Here is a 21,560-nt window from a genome sequence, read left to right on the forward strand (position 1 = left end):
TCCGGTTGTGAGAAATCGTGTAAGTGAGCGGTGACACTGCACGAGTGACTGCAGATACAACGCGAAAAAAACGAGACAATCATGCCTATCGGGACGGGCCCGCCGTTAGTGGTGGTCACGTTGCTGGCGATGATCGCGGGACTAATGTGTTCAGACACGGCCAGCGCCGCGGTGGCTGAGGACAGCGAGCTATACAACCGTCTGCGGAACCTGCTGAAGTCGGCCGGTCCGCTGCAGACGGCGCGCACCACCAACACCACGCCGCTGCCGCGAGCAGCGCTCGAGCGCATGTTCCGCATGTTCGTCAACGGCACCGTCGGCAACGGCAGCGGCGACGAGCCGCTCGACTTCTCGGACCTGATCGACAGCCGCGGCGAGGCGAGCCGCACGGGCGTGGTGATCCTGGCCTACTCGGCCATCATCCTGGTGTCGCTGTTCGGCAACCTGCTCGTCTGCCAGGTGGTGGTGCGCAACAAGCGGCTGCACACGGTCACCAACACGTTCATTACCAACCTGGCCGTGTCCGACGTGCTCATGACGTGCCTCAACATCCCCTTCAACATCAGCCGCGTGCTGCTGGACGACTGGCCGTTCGGCGGCTTCATGTGCAGCGTGGTGCCGTACGTGCAGGTGTGCGCCGTCTACGTCAGCGCCTTCACCATGGTGGCCATCGCGCTCGACCGCTACCAGGTGATTGTCAAGCCCCTGAAGCCGCGACTGGGGCCGCGACAGGGTGCCGCCATCATCGCCGTCATCTGGCTGCTGGCGGCCGTCATCTCGCTGCCGCACGCCGTCTACAACGAGGTGGTGACCGTGTTCACGTTCCGCGCGCTCTCGCGCTGCCAGACGCGCTACCCGCGTCCGTCGCGCGACTTCCGCAAGTGGCTGACGCTGCTGACCAGCCTGACGCAGTACTACGTGCCGCTGACCATCACTGGCGTGGCCTACTCCATCATCACGCGCAAGGTGTGGAGCCGCGTGGTGCTCGGAGCCGCCACCGAGGAGCAGATGGTCTACCAGGCGCGCGCCAAGCGCAAGACCATCAAGATGCTGATGGTGGTCGTGGTTCTCTTCGCTATCTGCTGGATGCCGCTCAATCTCTACCATCTGATCGTCGATTTCAGCCAGAGCACCAGTCCGACGCGGCACAACTCGACGCTGTTCTTCTTCTGCCACTGGCTGGCGATGTCCAACGTCTGCTACAACCCGTTCATCTACTGCTGGCTCAACGAACACTTCCGCGCCGGCGCGCTCTCCTGGTTCAAGTGCCTGGCGCGCCGATCATCCAAGGTGCATCCAGCCATTGAAATCAACGGCATCCTGGTGCAGACGTCACGGCGGCGCGGCGGCGACTCGACGCCCAACACCATGTCGAGCAGCCTGCGCGCCGACTCTGTGCGCCGCCAGGCGCCCGGTCGGCAGCACGAGGTCACACTCAACGGCTACGTGGAGATCCGCAGCCGGCGCGTGCTGGCCTCGCTGCTGGCGTCGGGCCGCGTGTCCACCGAGCCGGAGCCGCTGGCCGCCGCGCCAGACTCCCCGGGAGAGCCGCGCGAGAGCGGCTTCCCACTGCTGCCGCGCCTCTGCGAGCAGGGCAAGGCAGACGCGTACGACGTCATCTGCCGCAACATCGAGATCGTCTACCGCAAGAAGGAAGGAAACGGGACGGTGCGCGGCGGCCGGACCGAGCCGATTCCCTCCACAGACCAGTTCAACGTCAGTATATTCGCCGGCGGCGAGACGCCCGCCGCTGCGACTGGCGGCGCCGACAGGGAGCCGGAGGACAGTGACATGGTGCAGCCGGTCTCGGAGCGGGTGTACCGCGGCCAGCTGACGGGCCTGCTCCGGAAACAGGTGCTCAACGGGGACGGCGGCGGAGGCAGCAGCGGCGGGCGCAGGCTCCGCGAGACCAGCTTCGCGCTGGGCGACCCCGGCCGGACGCGGAGGTCGCCCAGCCGGCGAAACTCATCCACCCGCTCCCGACGATCGGTCTGAGCTGAGTGTCACCTGACCCGTACCGAAACCTGGCCCTTGGTGGCCTGCCGCTCTCAGCGCCGCCCTGAAGAGGCTCGTGCCGCAGGCTCAAAGCGGTGAGTCCCGGGAAGCTGCAGCTGAATAACTCAAGAGGCGGCTGCGCACGTGGCGGTGTCGGTTACTATGTAGTGACGTCAGTGCAGTGCAGAGCCGGTCGATCTGAGAGGACGAACGGTAGCCTCAGATTGACGACCCAGTCGGTCACATGGTGTGTGTTCTGGAGGCCCCTGAAAGTGACGAGCAATCGCGAACAGTCAGTTTAGTGGGTCGAGTCAGTGCAGAGACTCTAAACATCTCCATCGTGCCGCCGTCTGTGACACTAGAGCCCGTCAGGAGGCCACCCGTGTGACAGGTCGGTGGCAGAGCTCCTCCTCCCTCCGCACATTCCACGGTGACATGACACCGCGGGGCGGGAGTGGCGTGACCTCTCATCAGACTCATTTGCCGCGTCAGTCGGCCTGCCCTTCTGTCATCGCCAGCGACTCGCAATGTGGTTCCGATATGTGTGTTGTATGTAAACATGTCCCCAGCGATCAAATAATGCTCACAGTTTCGTGTAAATGAGGAATCGGGAAAATACGAGCGTGCTCAGCCAGGCTTCGCGATTAAATGGCGTGCTGAATAGGTACAGTGTGCCAAGAAACCAAGTTCGCTGTCATCTTTCCAGATTTATGTGCTTTAAGAGACAACTGATTAACAAGCGCAATTGATAAGCATATGGAGATCGTTAAGCCTCTTCAAGTATGACCTGAGTGTTGCATCACATCTGTTTAGTGCTGATTTAAAGCGCAGCATGGTATATACAGTTTTAATAATTATTTGTTCATGTTTATCCTATACCTAATGCACATATAAATCCAATCTGAGCTCAGTCCGGTGTGCTCCTTTGCTGAATCAAAATTTGTGAATTCCTGTCGAACACCTGAGCTGGTTCAGTTAACTTTCTTATATCCGGTCTGCGTGACTTGCCTAGCATGTAGATATTCAGCCGCTAACTGTCTGATGGTCACTGTCACCGATTTGTTAAGCCGTTTTTAGTCGCTACTTTGCCCACGCTTGGTGTGCGATTGTCAAGTCGCAGCATTCCGTATTTCTGATGCGATATGTGTATATTGTAGTTAAGGGTGCTTTACATTGTGTATTTGTTGTTTTTTTCTTAGACAGCAGGTATGTGCTGCCGTCTGTTGATTGTTATTTGGTTAACGTCGGCAGTATGTTGCGATATTGTGTTTCAGGCGTTGGCTGTGCAGCAGATACACACGTTTTTCAGATTGTAAATAGTTTACTTGTTGTGAACATATTCGTTGTCATAAAATGAGGAATTTACCTACTTGCCCTGTGTATAAGTGTTTGCATATGTCAGCGAGTTTGTGCTACGAATATGGAATAGGCAGCAAAACTTCGACAAAGTTCTATTGCTTTGGAGTGGCCACACATGTGCTTCGAGGAATGTATTACTTGCTTTGTCACCTCTTCATCGACGTTGTATATTTAGGCCAGTGTTTTAAAATATTTTCATTACCAAATACGCATGCATAGCAGCTCCAATGTAATTTAATTCTTTTAAGTATCACCCATGTGTACGTTTCAGGTAAGAGTGAGAGAGAAAAGAGAGGGATCTGGGATAGAAAAGTGAAAGAGAAATAGAGAAAGAAAGAGAGAGAGGGAGAAAATGGGAGAGAGAGAGAGAGAGAGAGAGAGAGAGAGAGAGAGAGAGAGAGAGAGAGAGAGAGAGAGAGAGAGAGAGAGAGAGAGAGAGAGAGAGAGAGAGAGAGAGAGAGAGAGAGAGAGAGAGAGATGTGAAAATGAGGTCAATCCCAAAATGGACGTTAGAAACATCGACCATTTTTTCTGTTTTTAAACAAGCACAATTCTTTGCATCTTGTGTGCCAGGCTGGTCCAAACTTGCTCTTCAAATTCACACCATTATGGCTCATCAAAGGCAAGAGGGCGTCAGCACAGAGCGATCGGAAATGATGCCCTTCCCACGGATCTGAGCCTTTGCAATGACTTGTTTTGCATTCATTTTCGACATTCTGTGATAGGGCCGTGCATGCGAGACGCAAAGGACTACGTTCGGAGTTTATGTGTAGGTACGTCATTAGACGTGCGATGTTTTTTAGACGGTGTAACAATGCTGCATTGAAACGCTAGATGCGTATTTTGTAAATAAGGTGTTTCGTAAATTGTGCGTTCACAAACTTTCGGTGACAAACTTTTCTAGTCACTCTTATTTCACATTTTTGTAAAGCATTGTCGCCTAAGTATTCGTAAAGAAAGCACGTTGTTTAGTTTGAGGGGATTTGATGGGAGGGGGGGGGGGGTCTCATTTAGTTGGTTCAGTGTCCCACATTGTTTTTGGCTGTACCTATTCGGTCATTTTATTAATTTAGTAGATACCGCGCTACATTTTCATTTTTCTCTTATATCCTTGTACAGCTTTAATTGAAATGTGCATTGTGCATTGTCCCAGATAACATTGCACATTTTATCCGTGCACTAGTGCTACCATTTCCTATCTCTTCAGTCTGTCATTAAAACAAAATATGCATAATTATGAACGATGTGTCTGGTGTCACGAAAAGTATTTCATGTGGCGTTTTAATTGGCTGATATGTCTTAAAAGTGAGACTGATAGGGTGATATGCTTGTAAGAGATTCAAACATGTTGAAAGTATTGCCTATGAACAAAAATACATGTCTAGCTTTACCATGTCGTTTCTTTAATATGTTAAAAGTGCATTCAACACATTTAAACAGCACCAGCTGGCAAGTATGGTCGGGGCTTTCACTAAAACGTGCCGGTTGCGCTGCCCGCGGTGTCTAAAATCCAATATCGCATCTGTCTTAGCGTAATGCTTAAAGGCGTGTGGCCGCCCATATGACACTGGTCGGTGGGCCCTATGACGCCGGTATTGGAAATAGTCCGGTAATTGGTCTGTGATGACGTCACCGGTCACGGTCATGTCACGGTCACCGGTCTGTGCCGGTCTCACTGGGGTCAGAGCTCACACCCGACAGCAGACAGTCGTCTCATCTCCGGACTCCGAGTCGGCGCCACCCGCCGTCAGAAACGAGCCGGGGCCACCGGACCAATCCGATATCGGTCCCCACTCCGCCGCGAGCTCGGCACGGCTGAGAGAAATGGCCCCGGCAAGTTTGACGATTTATGTTTATTACGCCTTGCTCGGTCCTAGTAACACGGAACTTTTCACTCGTACTGCACCGAGCGGTTGGAGACAGGGTCTGTTTCAGACGACGTCTTACTCCAGCTGCGGCGGACGCCCCCTAGTTACCACTCTGGACGTTTACGGGAAACTTTGAGAGGCATCTGTGCGCTTCCACGTTGCGAACCTTTTGAACCTTTCGCAAGAGTGGTGAGCAGAATGACAACGAAGTGGCTGGCCACATCAGACACGTTAGCGTGACGTCAAACTTTGTGCTTGATCTAAAAACACAACCAGGACCCGAAGAGCAGCAACAACTGGCAAATACGTCCGACAAAGGGAGCTTGATTCATTTGAAACCTTAATCGCGTGTATAACTCATCAAATACAATTTCTACATTTCGATTATTGATTATTAACCAACTCATTCCGTCAGCTGCACGCACCCGCACCTCAGTCATTCTAGCCTTTGGGGAAAGTGCAAAGGCTCGCCCTACTCTCCCACTGCAGTGCCAGCAACCTCCCCAGACTACTCCACACGGCTTACTTAAATTCTTTATTTTAAAGTTCTCAGGGTCAGTTTGCTGAGATATCGTCCGGAAAATTACCCCAGCAATGACGGGCGTACGACACTGACGACTCGCTCGACAAAGGATGACAGCCAGGACCATACGACCATGAAGGGATTAAACTGAACACGGAAACCAACGATCCGTTTAAGGGAAACCTGCGAACATAACATATTAACATAACATAGACTCACGGTCCATGGGGTCACAGACACTTTCTTACGTAGTTTTAAGAAACGTTGACACAAGCTTGCATGCAAGTATATGCATGCTCACATGCAAGTGCAATATGCATGCTTACACTGTACGCACATTGCACACATACGCCTATCCATACATGACAAATATGTATATCCGTCACAAACAGCACCCATACATAATGCCCAGTGTCCATCACTCAAAAGTTAACAATGCTTCAAAGACAAGCGCAGCGAAACTTAAGTGCTGAACAAGACAAATGTTAAACTGGTTAGGATAGCATTCATGACAAACTCATCAAAGCCAAAGAGCACAAGCTCCATTGTGCGCCAAAATATGGTCAATTCAAATAGATCTTTATTCAAACATGTGATGTCTTGCATTTTTTTTTTTGCTACGAATATCAAAACAATAAGAAAAATGGCGGCGCTGTCGTGACGCGGAGTTTGGCACACTTACGTTTGCATATTTTTGCAAACGTAAAAAGAAATTTTTTAACGATTTTATTGTTACAGGGTGCATGAAACTAATAACCTTTTAATGTATATAGCCTAATGTCAGGTCAATTTTAAACCTCTATAGAAGAAGTAAATGGTAGAAATGCAAAGTCGCTTTTTCATATAAGCTTCAAATCCTCGAACTCCATTTAAGGCTAATGTCAATCTTGAATCGTGAATTGGAAAACTATATACACTCGTGACCTAACCTAAAAAGCATTTGGTCATGTTCGGCGATTAAGCGTCGGCTACGCTACGACAGAACCTTTTGCACATTGGGCGAATTCCTTGTAACAAAACGGTTTGACTAATATGCAGCATGATCTTTTCCAGTCAAATCATGACCCTCGCTTTTGGTCAAATTTTCATGTTGACCTTTAAGGTCAAATCAGCATTCATTTCGCGCGTCTCAATGAGAAAAAAGACGTAGGCGATGGAAATAAGAGCCAATGTCGCGAAAAGTTTCATGTGAAAATCTACATATTTGTCGAACAAAACGCTTATTATGTCAACAGTCAAAACAATCGATACGACCAGGGGGTTACGGTTCTATGCTGCCACATAGGGAGGGCTCAGGAGACAGATGACGTCATGGGGTGTCAAGGTTTTGTCGATTTTTAAGACTTTGCTGTGCTGTAAATTTTCTTGTTTAGGCTCTAAGGGAGCCTAAAGGTTAATGTCAAACTGCCTTAGAGGATACAATCCTCGAAGATAAATATTAGCGAAGATTGGTAGATACCCGCTGACGTCATCTGTCAAGGTCACCGATGTAAACAAACGGCTAACCGTTCTACCTCCTATATACGGCCTTGGATACGACTATGTGTCATTTCTTCTACTTTCATACAACAGGGAATAGTTGTCATGGGCACTGTCGCTTTGGTCCCTCAAAAAGATAACTGAAAATAAATATACCTCTTTGAGTACAAGAAGTCAAATCACTGCCTAGATACTACACATATACATATAATAAACATCTGCACACATTATTGTCCAGGTAAATATATCGATGACTGCTCACAGTTTGATAGAACATTCAGGCATGTCATTGGCTCGCGCCATAAAACACTATTTATCCCATTGTCAGACGCCCAACGCCCGCCTTAATCACAACAGCTCTTATGTCAACAAACTAAGCACCCCTCCCCTACCCGGTCCGCAGTGTGGAGTGAGCACCTTTTGACGCTACACAGCGCACGGCACTCAGCAGAAGGCGCAGACGAACAGCGAGCAGAGTGCAGCCACGATGAACACGGCTACGATCCAGCCGCGCGAATGGCAGCTCGACCTGACCGCGTAGTGTTCGCTCCAGACCGCCTCGCTGGCGTTCTTACCGACCGGGTACTCGAGCACCACGCTGTCGCCCGACCAGAAACTCAGCGGTACCGTGCACGAGGTGCTGTTGAAGCACAGCCGGTCCGCCGTACGCACGTCGTACACCGTCTTCTCCAGCATCACGTCGAAGAAGACGTCGACGGGCAGCATCTCGTTCTCGCTGGAGAAGACCAGGTAGTAGTAGTCGTCGCCGATAACCTGCACGGTCAGCTGGTCGGAGGCCGAGTCGCCGCCTCCCGAGCAGACCGCCGACGCGCGCAGCGGCTGGTTGACGATGACCCCTTCGCAGCTGAGCAGCGCCTCCTCGCTGCTGGAGAAGGACGACACCATCTCGCTGTGCGAGGTCTCCTTCTGCGGCATCGTCTGGTTGACGCGTCCCCGGTGGCCGTTGTAGGTGAGCGGGATGAGCCGGCCCGCCATGGGAGACTCAGTAGTGCCTTCCTCGGGCTCCGGCGCCACCGTCGACGTCTGATTAATGACAATCGCCTGTCGTCGTCTCCTCCTCCTCCTGGTCGACTCCTGGATTTTGCGCTCAATGACGGCGTTCGTGAGAGGTGTGTAGAACTCCTTCGCTGCCACCGGCCGGTTGCCTTCTCTGGGGTTCTGCTGCGCGGGCCCCACAGACGAGTACGGGGACGGCGCCGTACTGTCGTGGCCGTGAGCGGAGGGAGCAGTCTCGTTCTCCTCTTCGTCGTCATCTCGCAGCTTCTCCTCAATCTCCTCGATCTCCTCGTCCCTCTGGACCAGCTGTGTTTCGGCGTAAGACGTTTTCACCGGGTTGGGTGTCCCGCTCTGAGACCTCTCTGGCGCCCTCCAGCCGCCCCTTTCCGGCTGCTCCAGCACTATTCCCGAGGGTCTCCCGGTCGGCGCCCTCTCTGTTATGGAGGGTGATCTCCAGCCCGAGTCTCCCGCCTGGTGCGCCGCCACTGGTGCAGAGGAGGTCCTCGCACCATGCACCCTCTCCGGTGCTGAGGACACCATCCTCACAGACTCGCCAGCCTGTTCCGGGGTTACTGTCGGAGAACTGGAGCCCTGTGTCCTCTCGGATGTTTCTGACGTCCTCCAAACAACTCTCCCAGCGTGTTCCGCCGTCGGCTCTTCTGGGAGAGTCGGCATCAGACGAGCTTCTTGGGCGCGAGTCGCCGTGGTCGGCGTTACCTCCAGGGTGTTCTCGGTCCTGCGCGGTGCCTGCGGCGGCCGGACGGACACCCCCGGGGCCCCGCGGCCCGGCGGCCGGTGGTGTTTGAGGAACTCTCGCCACTGGCGGCGCACCGGGTCCAGTTCGGCCTCGTCCATGTCGTCGTCCTCCTGCTCGTCCTCCTCACTGCTTTCCTCCTCCACGGAGTCGAGCTGACCCACCCAGACGCACTCGTTGAGCGCGCGCCAGCCGTGCACTACGAGCAGACTGGTGCCCGGCCACCTGGCGAGCAGAAAGGCAACTACGTCACTACAGGCTACCAGCAGAGGGCGCAGCCAGAACTACGTCCCACACTACCTTAGGGAGGAACTAGCAACACTAGGGCAACTACTAAACAAAACAGAGGCAAGCCGCACTACATCAGATGAAAACTACGCCACGCTGAAATACCCAGTGAACAAATCTTTTTTATAGAATAAGCTTGAATGTTTGAATGCACGGATTGACAGAGCCCAAGCGCACACTAAGTAGAGCTTGTTGCGTAGGCCTCGACCCCCGCCATCCGATCGGACAAAGCCGGGTAACGGGAGAATTTACAAGTCAATGTGAAGCGTGCACATCAAAGCTAACCGCGGTCTGCTATCCTCAACCGAACTTAATTGGCCGCAGGTCCTCCCACCAACTGCAGACCATCCCGTCAGGAGTCTCACTCTCAATATTCCGAGCGCCGGAACGACTCGAACCCGGGCTTTCCCCACCGTTAGTCCAATGCTCTAGTACCAACTGAGGTACGGGTCAGGCATGTAACCTGGTTACCAAAGATGCCTTCATGTCAATGCAGCCATAGTTTCGTAAACCGTCAGACAGGGCATGTGGTAGACTGGAAGAGCTATCCGCCAAACGATTTACGAGAAATTCTCATTTGACGTAGCGACAACGAAAGAACTACATCAGAGAAAGCCATCTGGCGTACGAAGTAGGACAGTTCTGAGAGACATCAAGCTACTATTAGTGTCAGGCAGCTTACTAAGTGAAAGGCAGGAGCGCGGCAATGTCGAGTAGCAGAGTTGTGTGTATAGCACGGGCTGCAAGCAGAGCACATGGTTGACGATTGGATAACAGCGGTTTTGATCCATCATGACCACAGCGCAATGCGCGGCGGTGTGAGTCGTCAAGACCCAGTGAACTGAAAAAAAACATCCTCGAATCTGCGTTTGGTAGCAGCCTGTAAAACGACGCCAGTCGCCACCTCATTTTGAAATTAAAATTCAAAGATACACCGTTCCGTGCTTCTATCCTCAGGATACAGAAATCCTTCTCCTCCACGCCGCAACCCCCTCCGGGCTGGACAGGCAACTTTATCTCATGCGGGCTGCTCCCTTGGAGCGGCACCGCTGCTCCCGAGGGAGCGCACCCCGTAGCCGGGTGCAGTGAGTGCCTTGGGGCTGGGTGGCCTGTCCTCTGGACGGGCTCAGCCCCGGCGACTCACTAGGGTGCCTGCCCAGACCAATGTCTCTCCCTATATCCTATCATCCTCCCGGCTCTGAAATGGTCTCATTGGACCGAAAGGGCCTAACCCAACAAAACAAACAAACAAACAAATTCAAAGATAGGATACGTTTCCTTTTAACTACTAAACAGCGACATTGTATTCATTTAATTTACAGGAGTGTGATCAATACAAAACGAGTTATTCCAGGACAGTTGCGAACACCACCACTGTGGCTGTACATTAATAACACAGATGTGGACACCAGCCGGTCCAGCCCTCATCAACTCATCATGAGCTCGACATTATTTCGTGGACATATTGATACGGAATACACTACGCAGTGCACGTAACTTACATGCATTGCAAGCGTGCATGATCAATATTCGTGCCAGCATCGTTACTTTTAGCACGTTCGCGCAGACATTACAGTAATTTGCAGCCGTATTGCATTGTCTCTTCATGATGTCAGTCTGCTCCTACAATATAATGCATGGAACGAATTCCATCGACTGGAGCTGCAAACGGCTAAATTCCACCGTCATATGGCATAGCTGCAGCACCGGTCAGATTTGTACGAGCTCGGTGAAACGGGTTCCATTCCTGTATTGCCGTTCTCAAGCCATCCTAGCCGATACTGATCCAGCAATAGTATTGTCAGTGGGTCACTACATTGTCCGTGGACTGCAGACAGTCATATCAGCTGCATCCCGAGTCTGACATATCGCACAGCGAGATAATTCCGAAATGTATCCCGTGGTTGAAACGACTGATTCTAAATCGAAGGGGATATCACGGTTGGTAATAGCGATTGCATATCATATGAGCTTAGAAAACCGTATGTGACAGGGGCACTTCTCCATATGTGAGAAGTGAACGTTGAAATAGGTGTTGCGTGTTTTAAATTGTTCTTTCCTAATGGATAAAAAATCCAAACATATCAGCCAGCCTCCATCATATATGTGTAAATGCCTCAGTGTGATAAGAATAAGATATTTCAGTAACCGTTTAGACTGAACATGAATCTTTCACAGGCATTAGCGGACATGTCTGATGCACCACATCATATCAAAGTTAACATTTGATGATCACGTGTACATGTTTTTGTAAAAGTCCATGGTTCATCATGAATCATGATCAACTTTCTAAGTCGTCATGAAAGATTTACCCCACCTGCGCACTGAATGGAGACCGTTAACTTTTCTCTAAATCTACTCGACGCAATGAATATGTTACCAGGGCGGTATCACTAGTCCACATAAGTCTTTCGGAGCAATAGTAACGTTATATCGCTCGGCAGAAGTAAAGGTCAGGTTTTGGTCACTGTCGTTTCGAGTGCTGGACATCCCGGTTACCTACTGCCGTTGCAATACACCTACACCAGGCTGGTGCAACAGACTGACTGGATTTGACCGATTTAGCCCGTATGTATGATCATTATTAATCACACAATATGCAGATTGCAGAGGTAGCAATCAGAGCCTAGTGGAAAGGAGAGAGTGTACTACAAATACTCAACTAGACATTTGCATGGCCATGAAATATCAATAATATCAGCACCTAAATGCTGAATTCCCGCTTTCAAATAGCATCCATATCTGACCATAAGCGAATAGATCATTGACATTACTTAATATTTCAATTGACTTGCATCTTTTGAGCACCTAGTCCGAACCGCATTCCCGAGAGTAGCTCGGACCTCTGCAGGCCTGTGCCTGGGCGAGCTGTGCCGGTCGATAGGAACACGTGCCGTCAGGGACTCAGGGGACGCCTCGCCCACGGGGACTGCTGCAAAAGCCACCACATCACGAGTTGAGTTTTGTGGAGTGTGAAACTGACTACATGCATCCTTCATGGTAAGTTTGGAATAGGCGCTGTTCGGTGAGCTAAGCTTAGAGAAAGACAGCTTGGATTTCAAGACTGTTCTTAGTTCCTACAATAGTTTGTCTCCGTGGCTATATAGGTTAGGTTAGGTTAGGTTCCTCGCTGCTACATCCCATCCTATGACGCAAGCAAGACTTATGCCTATTCCGCTCACAAATCACATTGCATTCTGCAAATACTTTGGTAGTTGCAGTTGGGCAGGTTGCCCATAAAATATTTAAACTTTGCAACTAAAATATTGAATTAAAAAAAAGCCGTTAGCTATTATCATTGGCTTGATGGGGCGAATTGGCAGGACTTTAGTTAAGTACGTGGAACGCCAGAAACATGTCTGTTACAGAAGTCCTTGCATTTAAAACCGCTTTCATCTGGTTTCGGTATAATCCTCAAACCGACTGTCCAGGCGGACTCCGTGATCCTCAGCCCCGTCAGCCCATCCCCGGACAGTTTTTATACCGCGGCATTTCCCCGCGCGGCTCCACAAAGAGAGCTCGGTCAGAGGTCTACCTGCGCACGTGCCTCAGTCTGACGTCTCCCTCCGGGCACAACAGAGGGCAGGAGCGTAGGGGGAGGGTGATCCCCCTGAACTGTTTGTAAGTACAACTCTCCGAGACGACAGCATCATAGCTCAGACGACCACCCTCACACAGCCACCGTCCAAGTCGACGGCAGTAAAACTTCAAAGCAGTGAGCGTGTCCGGAAAATAAAATAAACCAACACAACGGAATTTATTCCCGGCAGGATAATAGTTTACGAGCTCAACCACAGTTAGAATAAAAGACAAATGAGAGAAGAAAGTTCCAAAATGAAGACTATTACAACACGACTTGTTTGAGATTACAAAGCAGCTACACGTAAAATAAATGTGTTATTCATGCGGTGAGTGGACAATTTTGATTTGAATACTTTGTTCAGTATTTAGGAACCAATTCTTCGACACCAGTAATGCGTATATTGATTCGGTAGCTTTCGGAAGCTTCTGCTCCCTTCGTCAGCCGTGCTTTAAAATGCATTGAAATACAAGACAATACGTCTCAAACGTCTCAAACACCTACCAAAATACATACCACCACGAGGAAAAGTTGTAGCCGTACGTCTAAAGCACAGATGCACAAAATAATCATACGAATACACCATAACTGAGCGTGAGCACACATTACATGAAAGAAACCAATATTTGAAAGTTACCTCACACTGACTTCTCTTTTGACCAACATTCCATAACACATATTAATGAACTAAGACGTAATCGTCCGTAACATTCGTGCCAAACTTTCGGCAGTCATCGTAAGTTCATGATCGTAACAACCGAGATCGAGACAATTAATCGGAGGTAGTCGTAAGTTCGTAATCGTTTTACAATCGCAGACGCACAAGCTCGCATATTCGCTCTAATAATCACATACAACAATAAGTGACGATGAGGTCAGTGTGCTACGTAAAGGGCTCAATTTTGTACCGACGCCGACAAGCGTTCCAGTCGCGGATTTTGTTTCGGCGGTCGAAAGTGTGTGCCGTTCAGACGATGTAACACCGGATGTAGCGAATAGGCTTAGATTCGAGGTCACCAAAGCTCTCAATTCCTTCCGTCCCCCGCAAAGCAAAAATCTCAGTAAGGGGGAGTGGAAAGCGTTACGTGACCTACAAGATAGGCAAGATATTATGATTTTACCTGCAGATAAGGGTAGATCTGTATGTGTGATGACCTGTGAGCAGTATCAAAGTAGGTTAGAAACACTAATAGGGGATCACGACACGTACACTGAACTGGATAGGGACCCAACCGGTAGGTACACACGAGAGGTAAGGGGGGCGCTAAAGGACTTAGAACAACAGGGCAAATTGGACAGAAAAACGTATCTAAAACTGTACCCGTCGGACCCGACTCCGCCATTGCTTTATGGGCTACCGAAGGTGCACAAGCAGGGCGTTCCGCTACGTCCCATCGTGTCTAGCATAGGCAGTGTAACGTACCAGCTGTCCAAACATTTAGCTAGCATATTATCTCCTCTGGTAGGCAAGTCTGAACATCATGTCAAGGACACGGCGAGTTTCAAAGAGAGTTTACGAGATGTTACGCTCAGTGACGATGAGACCATGGTTTCTTTTGACGTCAAAGCGCTGTTCACATCGGTACCGACAGAGGCAGCATGTGAAGTAGCACGCCAGAGACTCGAAGAAGAGTTTTTGGATGAGGAAAGCAAGGTAAGAGCGGAAACAGCACTGGAGGTCGAGGATATCATAAAATTGTTACGACTCTGTTTGGGTACTACTTACTTTAGGGTTAACGGAAAGTTCTTTAAGCAAAAGTGGGGCACGGCTATGGGGAGTCCAGTGAGCGTTGTGGTGGCCAACTTGTTCATGGAATCGTTCGAATCCAGTGCACTCCAGTCGTTTCCACACCCAGTGAAACTGTGGAGACGCTACGTAGATGACACGTTCGTGATCTTAAAGAAAGATCAGGTAGATGAACTACTCGACCACCTCAACGCTCAGCACGAGAGGATTGAATTCACGCTCGAGGAGGAAAAGGAGGGATCCTTACCTTTTTTTGGATGTAAAGGTATATAGACTGGGAGGGGGGACCATGAAGACCGAGGTGTTCAGGAAAGCAACTCATACGGACAAATACCTTCACTATGAATCACACCACAGCTCACAGCACAAGGCATCAGTCCCACAGACACTTTTCACACGGGCATCACGACTCACGACAACACCTGAGGACGAGGAACGCGAGACAGGGAAGATAGAACGGGCACTGGTGAAGAACCACTACCCAAAGCGAATGGTGCGCCGTATCCACAGGCGGGTAAAAAATAGAGAACGACTACGCATGGGTGAGGGTGGTGGTTCTGAACGGGTAGGCAGGGAACAGGAGGAGGACAAACGGGTTTATGTAAGCATCCCTTACATCCAGGGGGTGAGTGAACAGGTCACGCGCGTCCTCCGACCCTACGCGAAGGTCAGCACGAAACCTGCAGCGAACCTTAGTGCTAGGCTCGTCAAACCCAAGGACAAATTAGGGATCAAAGAGAAGGCTGGGCTGGTCTATCAGTATAAGTGCCAGTGCGGAAAAGTTTATGTAGGGGAAACCGGGAGAAAGCTGAGGACGAGGGAGTCAGAACACAAGCGAGCTATAGCAAACGGGAACCGAGACCATTCAGGGATATCGAGGCATATATTAGAAACAGGGCACTCTATCATGTGGGACGAAGTTAACCCTCGCCGGACCTATTGGTTTTCTACATACGCGCCGGCCGAGGGGGGGGGGGCGGGTACGACCCCCCCTCGCCGTTTCGCCCCTGGTGGAGCTAGCGCGTCGCGGAAAAAAACGAGCGTGTGCGCCGTTACGAGACGCAGAGGTTGGTACCCGATTTTAAGGTCCTAGGTCAACCGGTGACCTCTGAGGTCAGGTCAAGTGCCCCAAGGTACGGTTCAGTTTTTGGTGAATAACTTCGCAAAAAAACGGCCGCAGAGCGCCGATTTTGGCAGCATCGTGTTCGCCTTGCTCAGGCGCGTCGAATGATATACTTTTTGTCCGGGTCAGGTCAACTTGGGGTGTTGACCTCAGGTCCCCAGCCAGCAATTTTGATCCGGGCCCAAGCAGGCTCAAGTGCGGATTGCCCGAGATTTTTAGTCGGGCTAAAGTCGGCTAGGGCTTGGGCTAAAGTCGGCGTATGACACAAATACGCCGACTAAAGCCCATGCTCTGCCGGAGGTATGCCCGCTCTGCGAGCTCCGGACAGCCGTAGTTTAGCCCTAGTTGAGCGACGATTGGCGATAGCCCGATTTAAGCCCGAGCAGTGAATCCATTTATATAATGGAGATTACTCTGGGCCCGAGCGGGCTGAACTCCGGCAAGCCCACTCTGTGTGCCCTGTCTATCCCGACTTAAGCCATAGAAGTGAATGGGGTTTATACATTGCAAACTGCTGTGGCTTTGCTCGGGTTCGGCTCGAGTGATGGCTCCTGTTTTCTCAAGTCTCGACTTGACTTCATCTTGCTTTTGCTTCACACTGGATCAAGTAGCAAGGAGCAGCCAATGCACTTTCAGCAGGTTGTGCGGTTTCAATGCATATTTAAAATTGTTACGGTCACTCATCTGCTCTGTTAACCGGTCATCGAGGCTCGAGCATTACAAAAGGAAAGTAGTGGTTGACTTTGATTGAATATATATTTCAAGCGACTACAGACACGTCAAATGAAACACAAATACATGAAACAGTGGACTGCAAACTGCAGCAGTAATATGGCATGAGTCATGAAAAAACGCCATCAAAACTATAAAACAATCACAAGGCCCGCTAGCCTCCCTCCCCGTTCATAATACTTAGTTAAACACTCAACTGAAAGCATAAAGTAAGGACAGCAAGTAATCGCTCATAAGACATAAAGCAATAAGCAAACAATCGTTTATAAGGAACTTCACTCTGGTGAATGGGAGCTTTGGAGGCGTCTGGCTCCTCCACACACACACATCTGCAGTAGGTGGTCGGCCAGCTTTCGGCGCAGTTTCCGTATATGTAGGTATACCTACTTAATTATAAGCAGGCAGTTTCCGCTAAACCACTTGGCGAGGGCAACTGCGGCGTCCACCCGGTCCTGGTTTGTATAACTATTCCATTTTTTTGGAACCATTTGCTCTAATGGTACGTACCTGAAAAAGAGATTAATTGGTTTAATTTACATTGCATGTTTGCTTGAAAAATAACTTATTGATGCATTAATACTGTAAAAACACTTCGCATTGATCCGTATAAAATGTTCATTTGATTTTAAATGCGGACAGAGAATGAGCGTGCTCGGTGATAAGTAGATAAATATTTGTGTTTTGTATTTCATTTTCCTGAGTCAGAAGTGCTGGTATTTCACAAAGATATAAAGGCACGGAATGCAGCTTTTCTGAGCGAGGGTATAAGTCGCCAGGCTGAACAGCTATTCAGCTTCATGTTTGATGGCGTCAAACTCAGTCAAAATCATGACGTTTACATACGATCAAGCGCACCATTCAATACACTTACCTACCGTAAGACTCCATGCCAGTCCACTTGATAAGAGCAGTGAGCACTATCCCTTCTTCGCGCTGTCACACGCGCCCAAACATCAACCACCAAATGCCCCAACACCGGTGTGTCGTTTCGTCGCACAGCGCACAGACTGTCACAAACGCTGCACATGATTGGCGCAGAACTGCGCATGCGCGAACAGCCGAACAAGTATGGCTAAGCTCCGGCTTTACTCCAGTTAGCCGAAGGACACAGCCAGCTTGATCAGCCCGCGCTCCGCCCAAGTTAAGCCTGTTTTGGATGCGCGGGCAGATGTCGGGCTGAGCTACTGCTATCCGCACGTGGGCATAGCTGCGGCATGCCCCAGCTCAGCCCTAGTAAAAAATACATTGGTTTTGATCAAAGTGGGCAAACCCAAGCTAAGCCCAAGCTGCCCGACGCTTGCCACAGTTCAGCCCAAGCGAATTGCTGGCTGGGTCAAGGTCAGGTCAGCACCCCCAGGTCACGAAGTTGGTCGAAAGAGATCATGTCGCATATCATTCGATTCGGCAGACCTTCCTGATTCCATTGGTGGCTTTCCCGACTCGCTAGCTCAATTTGATCAAGAGTTATTGACGAAAAACTAATATGACCTTGATGACGTCATAAATGACGTCACGCAAGGTCAACATTGCAAAAGTGACGCATCTAACCTTGCAAGAGTGCATCAAATCACGATTCTGTGTGCTTGATATAGTTGGAGATCGTTCCCGGCGCCAGAATAGCAGTTTTCATTTTTCCCCATTGACTTATAATGGTGAGGTCACGAAAATGACCTGACCTCATATGACCTTTAGGAAAAATCCGAGATATACAAGTTGTGGGACTCATAATGGATACTAGATCCTGTAAGTTTCATTTCCCTGTGACATCTCCTCTGGCAGTGAGGGCGTTGCGAAGTTGCGACATCTGAAGACCGTGCAGAGGTTCACTTATGACGTCATAGGTCAGTGACCTGACCTGACCCAAAAATGTGGTTGGTGTCAAAAGATCCGGCTTGGGTCAAAGGTCAGGTATGCCAAGTTTCAGCTCTCTATCGCCAGCGTGTTCGGAGCTATCGCGAAAAAACCCTATGGGGGGGGGCGGCACCCGCCCCCCCCCCCTCGGCCGGCGAGGGTTAAAATTTTGGACTATGAGACGAACTGGGGTAAACGAAAGGTGAAGGAGGGGTTTTATATTTCCAGGGTAGACAGACAGAACAGCATCAATATCTTACCCGGGTGGGAGGTGCCGGACATGTACAGGGCACTGCGTGTATAGGGCGAATTCCAGGGAGTCTGAGTGAGCTATTATAGGCACACTTAGTTTAGAAGTGTTGAAAAATATGTGCGGGTGTTGTATGTGATTATTAGAGCGAATATGCGAGCTTGTGCGTCTGCGGACTACCTCCGATTAATTGTCTCGATCTCGGTTGTTACGATCATGAACTTACGATGACTGCCGAAAGTTTGGCACGAATGTTACGGACGATTACGTCTTAGTTCATTAATATGTGTTATGGAATGTTGGTCAAAAGAGAAGTCAGTGTGAGGTAACTTTCAAATATCGGTTTCTTTCATGTAATGTGTGCTCACGCTCAGTTATGGTGTATTCGTATGATTATTTTGTGCATCTGTGCTTTAGACGTACGGCTACAACTTTTCATCGTGGTGGTATGTATTTTGGTAGGTGTTTGAGACGTTTGAGACGTATTGTCTTGTATTTCAATGCATTTTAAAGCACGGCTGACGAAGGGAGCAGAAGCTTCCGAAAGCTACCGAATCAATATACGCATTACTGGTGTCGAAGAATTGGTTCCTAAATACTTATAATGTCCCAGTACAATAATTCCATATTTAATACTTTGTTCAGCGAGCAGTAATGCAATCCAGTATATTGCGAGCACTTCTGCATCACATAGAACCGTCAAACAATGGGGAAGCCAGTAATCTAGCGTCATTTGCACACTGGTACCTATAACTATTGTTCCGTATGATGTGACTGCGTTTACTGGTCCTTCGTACATACACATATCCCACCTATAATCTATATTGAACGTTGCATTGTAATCATACAAGTTACTTTTTTTATTACACCGTATCAAAAGATCCTACAAAATCGGATACGATTGTTTGTGTAAGGCTCGGCCTCTTCTTTCCTCATCACAAGCGAGTCAAGCCAACATCGGTGGTCCCTATCTTAGAAGTTCCGGTATGGCGAGAACGAGGGTCTCTATCTTAGAGATTTTCCGGCAGCACAAGAACGGGATCCCATGGAAGTTCTAGGCCGAGGTATTAGACCAATTTGAAAATCAGAGTACGTCGATGGAGTACCGGAACTGGGAGATGACAAGACCAATTAAAATGCGGGCTTTGGCCATACAGAGTCATCACGAGATTGTCATTTAGGGATAAAAGTTCTTGACAGACGATCCCTTAAATAAAATATCATTTTAGTGTCGTGTTGTCAGTTGTGATCTACATGCAAGGATATATAGAAAGACTGTAGAATGAATACTTTACGAATCAAAATATGTTTAGGAACATGAAATGCATTTGTTTCGACTGGCATTTTCTACCAATGCAAATATTGGCTTGGCCTTAAAACGTAGACCCAATTAAAGTCGCCATATAAGAAGTCGTTACGGAGCGAGCGAAGCGAGCGGAGTCTTTCCTTAAGGCGGCCGCACACTGGGCCATTCGGCGGGCGAGATTCCGCAAAAGCGGAATGTCGCGGGCGACATTCCTACAGCGGCTTTCCGCTTGTTTTCAGCAGTTTACAGGACCATTCGGCGGTGCGATTTTCTACTTAGTATTTTCAGGAACTTTATGTGAAACATTTTATGATAAATATAAACGAATGCAAACTAAATACATTTAAGCGAAAACAATATTTGCTTATTTAATGCGATTATGCTATATTTCTGTACAATAAAGTTTTGAATATCTATTCATTTGACATAATTTCTGGAGAAAGTTGCAAAAAATAAAGCTCGTGATTAATGTAAACAACCGTGTTTGTCGACAAATGCAAGAAACCTAAAGACAATTGTGGAGAGGCACATAGTAACCCATTATTGCAATAACCAATGAAGTGTATAAAAACCATTTAATATGGGGAAAGAAGTGCCGCTACGATTTTTTATCAAGTGAAGTCTATTTCTCGGCTGCTCCATCAATAGTTGGTGAGTTTCAAGTTCCACAATTTCGGGTGTCCGCGGCGTCGCCGAGGAAAAAGCTGAACCGGTCAACCGGTCCAGCTTTTTCCGCAACTCCGCGGCTGTTCGCGCGCATGCGCACTCTACCCGCGGACAGCTAGCTGGCAGCGGTCGGCTGATAATTTTGTCGTTTCGGCAGCTGATTCGGCGTCCACGAAAGCGTAATGTCGCCACGGAATTGCGTTTTTGCGGAATGTCGCCCGCCGAATGGCCTAGTGTGCGGCCGCCTTTAGATTAACGGAAATTTCTGAGTATGAGCGGCCGGCCGGCCGGCCGGCCGGCCGTGCGGACGCTTTTGCGAGGCTTATATCTCAGCAACCACTTGACCGATTTACATGCGGTAATTTTTGTAGGGTAGCTTCATTCCTTCTACCAAGTATTGGACTATTCCCGATGCATGTGGGTGACCCCTTATGCACGTGCCACGTGCAAAACGAAGAGGTGTCAGTTTTGTAATTGTTGCAATATCTCGGTAACTACTTGGCCGATTGCGCTGAAAGTTGGCATGTAGGTAGGCACCCACTAGGCACTGCATATCCGTGTGCCATGAGTTGGGGTGCTGCTGCACGTGCGCACGTGCAGGGGTCGTTTCCAGATCTCGAGAACGGCTGGACCGATGGCGCTCAAATTTGGTACACGGTTAGGGACCAGTTAGTAGGGTGCCGTGCACAAGTCAGTTGGGACCCATTTTGCACGTGCGCACGTGCAGGGTGCCGCTTCCAGATCTCGAGAACGGCTGGGCCGATTGTGCTCTAATTTGGCACATCGCTAGAGACCGGTTAGTAAGGTGCCGTGCAGAAGTCAGTTGGAGGTACCCCCTCGAAATTTCCCACGTGCAAGGCCCACCCTCTCGCTCGCTCCGTTAGTCGCCCCAAAAGGCGTTATACTGGTTTAAAATTCAGGCGGCACGTTTCTAACTGAACAATTATACCGATGGTCCAATATTCTACAGACTTGGATTCTAAAGCATGTGTCTTTTAATTAGGCCCACTTTATTGAATAAT

The 21,560-nt window shown here is 49.5% G+C and overlaps 2 protein-coding genes across 2 annotated transcripts in view; one reads left to right on the plus strand and one right to left on the minus strand.

The window, feature by feature from the left end:
- The first annotated feature begins 282 nt into the window (after positions 1 to 282).
- Positions 283 to 1,995, plus strand: LOC122371495 (neuromedin-K receptor-like). The gene has a single exon (XM_043347866.1). It carries the CDS (start codon positions 289 to 291, stop codon positions 1,993 to 1,995), a length of 1,707 nt encoding a protein of 568 aa, XP_043203801.1. The 5' UTR covers positions 283 to 288.
- Positions 1,996 to 5,738: 3,743 nt separating this feature from the next.
- LOC122371500 overlaps positions 5,739 to 21,560 on the minus strand; it is a 43,767-nt gene continuing 27,945 nt past the window's right edge. The window contains exon 4 of the mRNA XM_043347877.1: positions 5,739 to 9,220. Coding sequence (XP_043203812.1) covers positions 7,669 to 9,220 — 1,552 coding nt within the window. The 3' untranslated portion in view covers positions 5,739 to 7,668. The remainder of the gene's footprint in view (positions 9,221 to 21,560) is intronic.

The sequence above is a fragment of the Amphibalanus amphitrite genome, unplaced genomic scaffold, assembly GCF_019059575.1.
Source record: "Amphibalanus amphitrite isolate SeventyFive unplaced genomic scaffold, NRLGWU_Aamphi_draft 001250F_arrow, whole genome shotgun sequence".
Classification (NCBI taxonomy): Eukaryota; Metazoa; Arthropoda; class Thecostraca; order Balanomorpha; family Balanidae; genus Amphibalanus; species Amphibalanus amphitrite.